The sequence below is a fragment of the Urtica dioica genome, chromosome 8, assembly GCF_054948205.1.
Source record: "Urtica dioica subsp. dioica isolate 48M chromosome 8, U.dioica_male_clone48M_v1_H2, whole genome shotgun sequence".
NCBI classification, from domain to species: Eukaryota; Viridiplantae; Streptophyta; class Magnoliopsida; order Rosales; family Urticaceae; genus Urtica; species Urtica dioica.
In genome coordinates this window covers 10,200,206-10,212,006 of record NC_142763.1, presented here as the reverse complement: position 1 = coordinate 10,212,006, position 11,801 = coordinate 10,200,206, and the positions used below count along the sequence as shown (strand labels likewise).

At 42.5% G+C, this 11,801-nt stretch overlaps 1 protein-coding gene and 1 pseudogene across 2 annotated transcripts; both read right to left on the bottom strand.

Annotated features, from left to right (window-relative positions):
- Positions 1 to 8,381: 8,381 nt before the first annotated feature.
- LOC149387950 (peptidyl-prolyl cis-trans isomerase FKBP62-like) lies at positions 8,382 to 9,926 on the bottom strand. Its single transcript, XM_089623815.1, has 7 exons — positions 9,832 to 9,926; positions 9,570 to 9,745; positions 9,363 to 9,485; positions 9,112 to 9,258; positions 8,893 to 9,020; positions 8,630 to 8,750; positions 8,382 to 8,523 (listed from the first exon to the last, which is right to left on the bottom strand). Exons 1-7 carry the CDS (start codon positions 9,923 to 9,925, stop codon positions 8,485 to 8,487), a joined length of 828 nt encoding a protein of 275 aa, XP_089479941.1. The 5' UTR covers position 9,926; the 3' UTR covers positions 8,382 to 8,484.
- A 99-nt stretch (positions 9,927 to 10,025) lies between these two features.
- On the bottom strand, positions 10,026 to 11,588 carry LOC149387949 (peptidyl-prolyl cis-trans isomerase FKBP62-like; annotated as a pseudogene). The gene is made up of 5 exons (XR_016300751.1): positions 11,309 to 11,588; positions 10,659 to 10,906; positions 10,471 to 10,545; positions 10,295 to 10,375; positions 10,026 to 10,214 (listed from the first exon to the last, which is right to left on the bottom strand). The product of XR_016300751.1 is annotated as a peptidyl-prolyl cis-trans isomerase FKBP62-like (transcript).
- Positions 11,589 to 11,801: the final 213 nt, after the last annotated feature.

Genomic DNA, 11,801 nt, shown 5'->3' with positions numbered 1-11,801 from the left:
GTTTCTTTTGGGTCACTATTTAGACGAAAGTGGGACAGTTGGCGTGCAAATATTAGAATGGGTGTACCGAATTTTGTGCTGTCGTTAATGCAAAAGGACAAAGATGAACAAAAAAGGCACATCTCAATCATACGTGTTTTGGTAATGTTTTTCGGATAAGGTTTTATTCATTACTTTATTGGACAAAATGGCCTTCTATTCGAATCTTATTTGCTTTTACATATTACTAACCGGTCGGAAATCAAAATATAAAATGACGGGTGTCAGTCGCTAAAACTTATAAAATAATTGTATTAAAATAACAAGCTAACCTCTTAATAGTATTTTTTTTTTTTTTTTTTTTATGAACGATCAAACAATTTGAGTTTGAGAATCTAATAATAAATTTACATGATCGAGCTAGAAATTAACTATTGTGATATATCACGATATGCAATATGCCATATGCAATACGCAAGTAATATAGTATTTGTAAATTTGAGTATTGAACTTTTAGAACAAAAGTTGGTGATATTGAACTTGAGAAATGAGATATTCTAGTTGCCCATATATTTTAAGAAAAATTGAATTTTGTAGTAATAACTCAAAGCTACTCACACCTTTATGATGATTTAATAAGACTTTTAAGTAATATAATTCTCCTAAATTTGAATGTACATGTTAAGCCGTTTTTTGGATTCAACATTTGTCGACACGTGATGTGCTTGGAATAGTCACGTGCCTAGTCTTGTATCGGCCCAGAATCACTATTCGAGATTTCAAAGGGCTCAAGGAAGTTTAGGACAAGGCCCAAAACATCCGAGAGCTTCAGAGAAATCTTTGAATCGTGATTTGAGAATAGAAGTCACTCTTCAAGGTTCCAAAGGGCTCGAGGAAGGTTAAGACAAAGCCTAACGCGTCCAAGAGCTTCAGAGGATCCTGAAGTCGGGTAGCGGGTCGATGAGATTTTCCTCTTACTAAGTGAAGAGCATGAGAATTGATTTCTCAAGCTCTTGGACACTTTTAGATAGAGAAATGTAATTTGGCTTTGTTGGCCTTGATTTGTGTGAGAGTAAATATTACCTCTTTCAATCTATAGAGAATGGAAGTGATTATTTCTCTTTTTTTTGTGTGAGTGAAGTGATTTTTTTCTTTGTTTATTTTGGATCTCAAATGTAGTTTGAGAAAAATTAGAGAGAGAAGTGGGAGAAATAAATGGCATGAACTTGCCTAGGTTTTTTATTTCTTGGAGAGAAAATGGTGAAATGAGGGGGGTATATATAGAGTTTTTGGTGTTGTGTTGAAAGATTTGAAGTTATTTGTGGGGGCCCAGCCGAAGTTTGGCTTAAAAAATGGTGTTGGGCGAGTACAATTGGTGTTGGGCGGATGGAAATTGATGTCGGATGGCCAAAACATCTCCAAGCGGAAGGAAATCAGCCCAGGCGGAGAGTGAACTTTGATGGAGATTTTCTCAACTAGAGAAATCTCACACGACGCAAGCGAACGTGTCGTCAAGTAATAAAGTGCAAAAGCACGGATATCGATCCCACAAGGACTCTAGACTATTTCCGAAGCAAACTCACTAGCTTTCTTTTTCGAGTTATGGAAAATGAAAAATGGGGGGTTTTTGATTGTTTTGAGAACAAGATGAAATGTAAACAAAAGTGAAGACACTATTTAAACACAAGTTAAAAGGAAGGGGTGCGATTTCGTTATTTCATCGAGTCGGTCGGTCTTGGTACGATTCTAAGCTCGGGTTTAGAGTTGTAAAATTTAGTCTCAATCCCTCTTAAAACATTCACTAATCTCTCTCGAGTCTTTAGGAATCTAGTTACGTGTCGAACTTACACCTCTCGGTTTGGGTCCTACTAAAACACAAAACCGCATTTAGCCCGGGATTTCAATCAACTACATCTACCCCCTAGTCTTTCTATAGCTCTAGGAAGGTTAATGATGGGACGGGTAGAGCTCACTCGTTTATTACCTCTCGGTTTCTAAACTCGTCTAAGGTTCACTAATTAGTTAGCTACTCTAATTAGCGTTAACACACAACCCATACCCATAATATTTCACTCTCAACCCAACCATGAAGCACAAAATCTAATCTAAAGGTTTGACCAACCAACTCAACTACTCAACTACATCGCACCCCAAATCTATTTAGCTACTCATAATTAACAATAAACAAAGTAAAATTGAAATAAGTAAAAGAAACAAAACAATAAAGAAACAAGACATTGAATGCTAAACTCAACAACCAAACAAAGCTTTCATTAACTCAAGCACTACTTCAATATTCCACTAAGATAAGACAATAAAGTAATCACAATACTCAATGCTCAATAGATAAAAATAATCAACAAAACTCAATAGAATTCTTGAAAGCTTAAAATATGTTCAACAAAGCATTAAGTGGAGTAAATTAGTAAATAATAATAAATAAAAGAGATAGAGTTAAGGATGAACAAATGGAGATGATGAGGATGATGGAGGTTGTCACTTCTCCCTCTTCTTCTTCACTTCCAAGCTCAAGAACAAAAATGAGTGTCAACCCTAGCTTTCTCTCTCTCACTTTCTCTCTCAAGGTTTCAAAACAAAAACTAAAGTGTTCTATTCTAAAGCTTCCTCCTTTCCCACTTGAACAAGTGTATATGAGGGTTCAAGAGATGTTTTCGGAGCAAATAAGGACCCTTGGATGAGATCCAAGGGCCAAAAATGAGCTAAAAGACGAACTCCAAAAAGTGCTGAAAAGGCAACTGGCGCGGTGCGCCACATAACGGCGCGGTGCGCCACTCGTGAATTTTCTGAAGGCGCGGTGCGCCACATAACGGCGCGGCGCGCCACCCGAGAATTTATGAAGGCGCGCCGCGCCTCTCTTGCGCGTTGCCCGCTCGAGCTCTCGGTGTAAATTTTGGCACCAGGGCGCGGCGCGCCATGTTTTAGGCGCGGCGCGCCTCTCGAGAAACGTTGACTCCATTGACCGTCGTTGACCGTCGTTGACTTTTGTTGACTTTACTTCAAATGACCATAACTTGCTCGATTTAGCTCCGATTCAGCCCGTTTTCGCACCACAACCTTCTCATACTCTCTCAAACCTGAAAATGCAATTAAAAGTACAAAATAATATCAAAAACATTAAGAACAAGCTTCGATTCTTATCTAAGAGTCATAGATAAGTGTGAATGAATCTCACTTATCAAACTTCAGTTGGGCGGGAGGCCCACATCATTTGGCCCATTTGGACGTGTATAACAAGCTCCAGGCGGGAGTATGATCGTCACGCGCGCGGGAAGGAAAGTGGCGCACAAGAGAAGAGGAAAAGAGGCTGGTGTGCATTTATTTTGGTGGACCCCATTTTCTTGGGTTGTGGAAAATTCTGACATAACATTAATCCCCCAGTTTCTTGTGCGGCTTGTCGTGCGAGAAATTTAATTGTTTGATGGCCTTACCGTGTGCTCGTCCAGACCGGAGGGGTCTGATTTTGAGCTTTCCATTGATTTCGAGCCACGGGAGCTTAAGCGACTCGATCACGGGGATCGAGCGACCCTAAACCACGGTAGTCTGGATTTTTGGAGCCACGAGGGCCTTAAGCGACTCGATCACGGGGATAGAGCGACCCTGAACCACGGTAGTCGGGATTTTCGGAGCCACGGGGCCTTAAGCGACTCGATCACGGGGATCGAGCGACCCTGAACCACGGGGGTCGGGATTTTCGGAGCCACGGGGGCCTTAAGCGACTCGATCACGGGGATCGAGCGACCCTGAACCACGGGGGTCGGGATTTTCGAAGCCACGGAGGCCTTAAGCGACTCGATCACGGGGATCGAGCGACCCTGAACCACGGGGGTCGGGATTTTCGAAGCCACGGGGGCCTTAAGCGACTCGATCACAGGGATCGAGCGACCCTGAACCACGGGGGTCGGGATTTTCGGAGCCACGGGGGCCTTAGTTCATGTAGAGGAAACAAAAGGGATCATTTTTCATTGATAAAAGTCTTTTACTATGTGGATTACAAAAGGTTTCCCTTTGCGGGGATTACATGCGGTGGGACACAAAAAGATAGTTACAAAAGGAAGAGCATGTAGAATTCGATTGTCGATGCGGATCTTGCTATTGCCTGGGCGGCTTTGGGCTTTTAGGTGACAACGTTGAGAGGAGTTCTTGCCCTTTGAGCCCCGTTCTCATCGTTCCTCTTGTCAATTGCTTTGCCGTGTCGGCTTATCGAGGCTTCGGAGGTGTTGACCATTTTAAGAATGAACTCTTTCAGTTCTCCTCCTCGGATTAAGGACTCGATTTGTCTCTTCAAATCGATGCATCCAGAGGTCACATGTCCGTAACACTGGTGAAACTCGCAGTACTTGGACCGGTCTCGTTTAGCGGGATCGCTTTTTAGAAGCGCGGGATCGGTAAACTTGTCGCGAGCTAACGCGAGGATCCTCTCAGGCGGGGCGTTCAGTGGAGTGAAATTCGAATGGTCTCGAAAATTTTCCACCAATAGACTCTTTGAATTAGTATGAGGTCGTGCGGAATTGTCGGCACACGCCTTTTTCCTTTTCCAGTCGTCGGACTCTTCGTCCTCCCTTCGGCGATTTCCTTGATCGCTTGTCCTTCGGATTTGGACAAACTCTTCTAGAGTGATGTATTTCCCGGCTCGGGCCGTGAGCTCGGTCATTGTCTTTGGCTCTTTCTTGATCAAGGAATTGAGGAACTCGCCAAGTAGGAGTCCATCGAGAATCGCCGAGATGGCGTCGCCATCTTCGAACTTGTCAACTCTGTTCGACTCCTCAGCGAAACGTGACAAGTATTCATGCACAGATTCGCTTCTCCTCTGCCTGACTGTCCGGAGGTGGCTCTTCCCCAGCTTTCTCTCTCTAGAGTCGCTAAAGCGGGCAAGACAGTTTTGTTGCAGCTCCTCAAAAGATCGAATGGTCCCGGGCCTTAGCTTGAGGAACTATTGGTAGGCAGGGCCGCTCAAAGTGAGGCAAAAAGCCTGATACATGATCGCCGTTGAGTGTTTCCCCACTTTCATCCACATATGGTACTATTGTATGTGACAAAGTGGGTCGGTTTTTCCATCGTAAGCAGAGATGCGTGGTAGAAGGAAGTCGTGCTTAAAATCCTCTGCGAGGATATTCGTGGTGAATGGAGATGCAACGTCTTCCATCATGTTGCGGACGTCTGGCGTCAATGTTTGGGTTGCTCTGATGCCTTGCACTTCGTCCCTCAACTTTTGGAATAGGGTCATCACGTCCGTATTGTCAGTGAGGGTTGCCGCAGGGGCAAGTCTCGTCGTGCGTCGTCTGTCGTTAGACGCCTGGTCGAGAGGCGCAATGTGTGGTGGAGTTGGATCGGTCGGGATCGGTCCTGTTGCCGCTCGGGGGTTCGCCGGTTCGAGGGGGTGAGGATTCCGTGGAATCTCTCATCGAGCGTTTAGCTGTTGCCTTTGGTCTTCGCCATGGCGGGTCTCGGGTCTCGGGTTATGGACGCGTCTTGGTGGCGCGAACCTTCGAGTATCGCCGCTATCCTCAATGTCTTCTTCGTGGCCTCGGCGATCGAAGGTGGACGGACGCGATCGATCCGTTCTAGCCTCGACGAAGGAGCGAGAGCTTTGTGAGGCGGCCGGGTGGTTTCGTGGCCTTGGCTCGACCATCGCTCGGCTAGCCTGACGGCGTCGGTGATGGTCATGAACTCCTCGTGCTCCTTCGAAGTGGTTGTGGCCGATGTCTTGAATGCTCGGATCGGGGACGTCATCGCTTTCTCCTTGAAGGGGTTCGGGTGCTTCGTCTTCGGGGTTGTCGTCGGGGATTTGCTCCGAGTCTTCAATTTCCGATCCCAACGGGATATACTCCGGTACATCTTGCTCGTCGAAGACGTCGTTGATGAGGGTGCCTTGGCCTCCGAGTCTCGCAACAACGCCGGCGAGACGGAAGATACTCGTCTCGATTCGCTCCATTCTTGCGTCTCGGTCGCCTTGAACGAGTGCGGGGAGAGATTCCTCTCGGGGGGCATCGTTTTATTGGGCTTGGCGGGCTCGGGCCCGAGTGTTGAATGCGATGCTTCCCACCGGAGGGGCGCCGCCCTCGGAGATAGCTATGTGGCTAGCCATTTGTTGTACATGAGTTTTGTGGTCTTCCGTGGAGGAAGTGAGTTTGCCGGTGGAGAGCTCGTGGTTGTTCTCGAGATCCCCTCCTTCTAGCGCCAAAATGTTAAGCCGTTTTTTGGATTCAACATTTGTCGACACGTGGTGTGCTTGGAATAGTCACGTGCCTAGTCTTGTATGGGCCCAGAATCACTATTCGAGATTTCAAAGGGCTCAAGGAAGTTTAGGACAAGGCCCAAAACATCCGAGAGCTTCAGAGAAATCTTTGAATCGTAATTTGAGAATAGAAGTCACTCTTCAAGGTTCCAAAGGGCTCGAGGAAGGTTAAGACAAAGCCTAACGCGTCCAAGAGCTTCAGAGGATCCTGAAGTCGGGTAGCGGGTCGATGAGATTTTCCTCTTACTAAGTGAAGAGCATGAGAATTGATTTCTCAAGCTCTTGGACACTTTTAGAGAGAGAAATGTAATTTGGCTTTGTTGGCCTTGATTTGTGTGAGAGTAAATATTACCTCTTCCAATCTATAGAGAATAGAAGTGATTATTTCTCTTTTTTTTTGTGTGAGTGAAGTGATTTTTTTCTTTGTTTATTTTGGATCTCAAATGTAGTTTGAGAAAAATTAGAGAGAGAAGTGTGAGAAATAAATGGCATGAGCTTGCTTAGGTTTTTTATTTCTTGGAGAGAAAATGGTGAAATGAGGGGGGTATATATAGAGTTTTTGGTGTTGTGTTGAGAGATTTGAAGTTATTTGTTTGGGCCCAGCCGAAGTTTGGCTTAAAAAATGGTGTTGGGCGAGTACAATTGGTGTTGGGCGGATGGAAATTGATGTCGGATGGCCAAAACATCTCCAAGCGGAAGGAAACCAGCCCGGGCGGAGAGAGAACTTCATTTGGGCGGGAGGCCCACATCATTTGGCCCATTTGGACGTGTATAACAAGCTCCAGGCGGGAGAATGATCGTCACGCGCGCGGGAAGGAAAGTGGCGCACAAGTGAAGAGGAAAAGAGGCCGGTGTGCATTTATTTTGGTGGACCCCATTTTTTTGGGTTGTGGAAAATTCTGACATAACAGTACATAAAAAGTATGGCCAATAATATGATCAGTACATCGAGGAGACCAAATTTTTATGTGATTTCCAAACATTTTTTTTAAAAATTCTGTATATTTAAATTTTTAGCATTTGGATCGTGTTTATTCATTTTCATCTCTTCTATGAGAATTGTTTGCGTAATTCCATATTTTTTAGAAACGTATTCAATTTTATCATTTGATTGGTAAATAAATTGATAGTCTTTGGACATCGATGGTAAATAGGATACTTAAATAATCTTCAAATACATTCATAAAGTGTTAAATATCGACAATTCATATGTTTTTTTTTTACCTCATCGACTTCTTCATAATTAATTCTTTCTATATTATCAATTACAACATTTTTTTCAATTACAACTCGAACTGTATCAAATTTTTGGTTAAATATTTGAATAGATACTTACCGACTGAGAGCATACTTTTTTTTTATAAAAAAAGAAAGATGGAAAGGGTATTTCAATAAAGGAAATATTTATATAACTTATCTCAAATCTATTTATCTAATTGTAATCTACAGTAATATTTGAATCTCTTCATTTTTATTGGACAAATCCATTCTCTTCAATTATTGTTTCACGCTTGCAGTACGTCCGGGTCTTTTCATCCTTCAGTTGATCATTACCAGGTAAGAACTGACTTCCACCACCGATTAAATAAATTATGAGTTAATATTTTTTTCCCTAGAAAAGAAGAGGGCACTTGAGCAAACTATCTTTTATTAAAAATGGGAATTCAAAGTTTCACGACATAAATAGCAAACTATCTTTTATTAAAAATTTAAAACTCAAATGTCAATTACTCCCGAGAGGAAACAGACCAGAACTTCCTCAATTGCCAATCACCTGTTGGGATGCAAACCAAAGTCCCACATCGGAAGTGAATACGAAGAATGCATTGGACATAAGAGACTCACCTAAATACACTAGTATGAAGCCTTTTGGGAAGGAAACCCAAAAACAAATCCGTGCGGGCTTGGACCCAAAGCGGACAATATCATACTAAGTTGGGTGGCAGCCCAACACGGTGGAGGAACTCGGCCCTATCAAATGGTATCAGAGCCGATGCTTCAGGAGACTGGGAGTTTGGGTTGGGCTTGCGATGTGGAAGGAGAATCCCTCTGTGTGGTGACCTCGCGATGGTGTGCCTGGTGTCGAAAGTCTTCCTGACAATGATGCCGGTCAGGCGGACTCACCTAACTACACTAGTATGTAGTGTGTCCTATAATCAAACCGGAAGAGAATTTAAACCCGAAAAATTAAGCATTTTTACTCATCCTTAAAGCGAATATCAAGCTCGTGATCCACGGCAACTTTAAACTTAAGAACTGTTGTCCACGCTCATTGGTTCAGCTGCTTTCTGGAACGAAAAAGGGAAAGAAGAAAAAAATTATCATTTTTTTGTCATAATTCAATATGGAAATCCCTACACACAACAAAAAGAGAGCTTTTAATTTACAACTCACATTCGAATCAGTAGCCTCGGACTTGCTCATCTTGGCAAACATGTTGCCATAGAACTTGGCCTGTTTCTTGTTGTACTCCTTCATTTTCTCCTTCAAAGATCGGTATTCCAGCTTCACATCCCTTTTGACAAGCAGAGTTGACCACATAAGTAATATATATATATATATATATATATATATATATATATATATATATAGAGAGAGAGAGAGAGAGAGAGAGAGAGAGAGAGAGAGAGAGAGAGAGAGAGAGCTTATCCTCCGACCTATTATTCGGGTCAATCTCAAGAGCTTTCTTGATATCAAACTCGGCCAAGTCCAAGTCCGCCAACTGGATATACGCCTGGGCTTTTCTATAGAGCGCTTTAACACTCGTACTATCTGCTTCCAATACCTGAAAAGGAAAACAGGTGTTACACTCACATCACAATTACATGAAAAAAGTTCAAACGAGTTGTTGCGTGCACGTTAAAATCAAAACAAACCTTGGTGCACAATTTCTCTGCCTCTTTGTATTCTTTCAGCTTCAACTTGCAAGCAGCGTTGTTGAGATTGCAAGCAACCTTCAAAGCTTTAGCCTGTTTCTTCTCCTCATCACTGAATGATGTATCGTACTCGATGAACTTCACTGCCTGTATAATATATTACTCAAGAGTTAGATCAATAAATTAAAATAAATAAATAAATAAAAAACACTAGATTTAGGTACACCATCCTGTCAGGTAGTCACGCATACCTTCTCATATCTCTTCGAAGCTCGGGTATATTTACCAGCTTTGAACAGGGCATTACCCTCTTCCTTCTTCTTACCCGCAGATTCAATCTTCTCCTCCGTGTTCATATCCCACGACTCTTTGTCCTGATAATCAGAAGATGGGATCAGTTTTTAAAACCATGCAATTAGTGCTAAAACCATGATGAACACACTTACGGGCTAGCTCACCTTGACAAAAGATTCTAGCTCAATCTCATATGTGACGGTCGAGTTCGGTGGAACCACAGCCAAGTCTTGGTTGGACTCGGAGGAACCAAATGCGTACTCTGGTGCAATAGTCACAAGAGCTATCTCGCCCTTCTTCATCGTCAGGACAGCTCTGTCGATTCCCTCGATAACTTGCTCTGTTCATCACCATGCACTTTCGGCTTAAAGGCATAATCAAACCAAAGCAAGTACAGATAGAAACAAACCACATGACCATCATTACCTTCATATGTTTTGAACTCAAAAAGCTCTTCACCCTCGCCGTGTCCTTTCTTCAAGAATATTGTGCCATCTTGAAGCTTCCCAGTTATCTTCATTGTAAATGAAAAAAAAATGTAATAACAAATAAAACATACTGAGGGAAGCGTAAAACGAGGGTGTGATGCGTATGATTATATATATAATGCTCACATTTAACAATCTCTCCTTAGTTCGGAGGCTCGAAACCGTCACCTTCCTTCAAGATCTTCTTCGTGACTTTCTAGTCATCGGTCACTTTTGAGACAATCTTCCACGACAGCAATTCCAAAGTGATTTCGAGAGTGGCATTTGGCCGAACTGCACCTTCACCCGAAATGGAGGGTTTTCGCTTCTCCCCAAATCCATCTGCACAAAGCATTCGGTTAAAAAACAGACGAGAAAGTTTCTTTTTTAATATGAAGTGCTTTATCATGAAGTTAACATACATTGTGGCTTCACCGTAAGAAGCACTTTCTCTCCTTTCTTCATAGTATTGATGGCCTTCACCATCGCAGGACAGAAGTAACCTGTTGAAATAGACTATTCAACGTTACGGCTCGATCTACAATCACAACATGTTATGAAAACTATACTCCGAGTTACAGCTCAACAAAAGACATACCGTCCTTCACAGTGAATTCAACATCATTTGATTCCGTAACAAATGTCCCATCCTCAAGGCAGACCTCAAATTTCACTGCATAAAGAGTAGCAAGAGACAAAAATGACATTAGAAAAAAAACTCATCTACACACTAGTAATAACAATGCTAGCAACAGCCTTAGAGAGAAAGAAGAAAAAAAACAGTACCTAACACCTCATCGAGGTCTTTCGGGTTCTCCCATTTCTCTCCTTCCTTCAAAATCTTCTTGAAAACTCCACCGTCCTTGCATATGTCTTTCACGCTGCTCCACGAGAGCAATTCCACATCAAACTGCAGCGTGGCATTAGGAGGGATAGTCGGTGGGGATCCCGACTCGCCGTAAGCCAAATCGGGGGGAATGGTGAAGAGGGCATTTTCGCCTTTCTTCATCGTCTTAATCCCTTAATAACTTGCCCTGCATCCAATAAGCATGACACACCAACTCTCTCATCAGAACCATAGTTATGTCTAAAACCCAACACCTTTATGAATTTCCAAGTTCTTCACACTCGCAACTCCTCAACATTCCTTGTATGCAAAGATTTAGACTCCGATCTAATAAACACAAATCACAGCATTTTGCAGATACTTGAACATACATAAACATGTAAAATTACTGAAAAGAAAATTAAATCATCTCAACAGACCTTCTATCGAAATTGACTATTTAAGACTTCTATCTAATTACTGAAAAAATTGAATAATCTCAACTCCTCAACAGTACTTCCGTGTAAAGATATTTGCATTGTTAGGGGTTAGGCAGTTTGTCATTGGAATCTTTCGCAGTGTCGGTACTAATGGAAGATGTGAAAACAACCTCCTTCGCAGATTCGTACTTCAGGCACGATCGAAGACGGTTCAACAAACGTCAATGATTATCGGTTGGGCATAGCTCTCTATTGATGTTGACTACCATAATGACACCGATGACACATGTCGTCGCAGCCCTTCACGGCCTTGTCAAGGCTGTTTTTAAACAAACATTCTCAGGCATGAAATCTTTTCCCAGCAGAGTCTTGAGCAACCCATCATGGGTAAAACGATGTGTAACTTGCTGTACAAGCAAGAAAACAGGAAGAGTAGTGAACACTCCCTACGCAGGTATAAGCCTGTTCAGGTTCAGTGGTGCGTCTCTCATGTCAGCGCAATAAAAAATTAACTCAAAACCAAACATTTTGTTTTATTAAGGAGTATATAAATTAAAAAAAAAAAACATGGATTGTCTGCAAAAGAGTCTCTTTAACACCAAACTAATTTGTGTACCATATCAGCACGAAAGTAAAGATGGCACGAAAGTAAAAGTGCTTGAA

Bases quoted from the DNA above. Each gene is read 5' to 3' on its own strand.
- LOC149387950 (XM_089623815.1), bottom strand. From the start codon at position 9,925: ATGAAGATAACTGGGAAGCTTCAAGATGGCACAATATTCTTGAAGAAA. The intron at 9,486-9,569 runs GTGAGCTAGCCC...TCTGATTATCAG, and splicing joins AGCTAGAATCTTTTGTCAAG to GACAAAGAGTCGTGGGATAT. The intron at 8,751-8,892 runs GTCGGAGGATAA...GCTTGTCAAAAG, and splicing joins GAGATTGACCCGAATAATAG to GGATGTGAAGCTGGAATACC.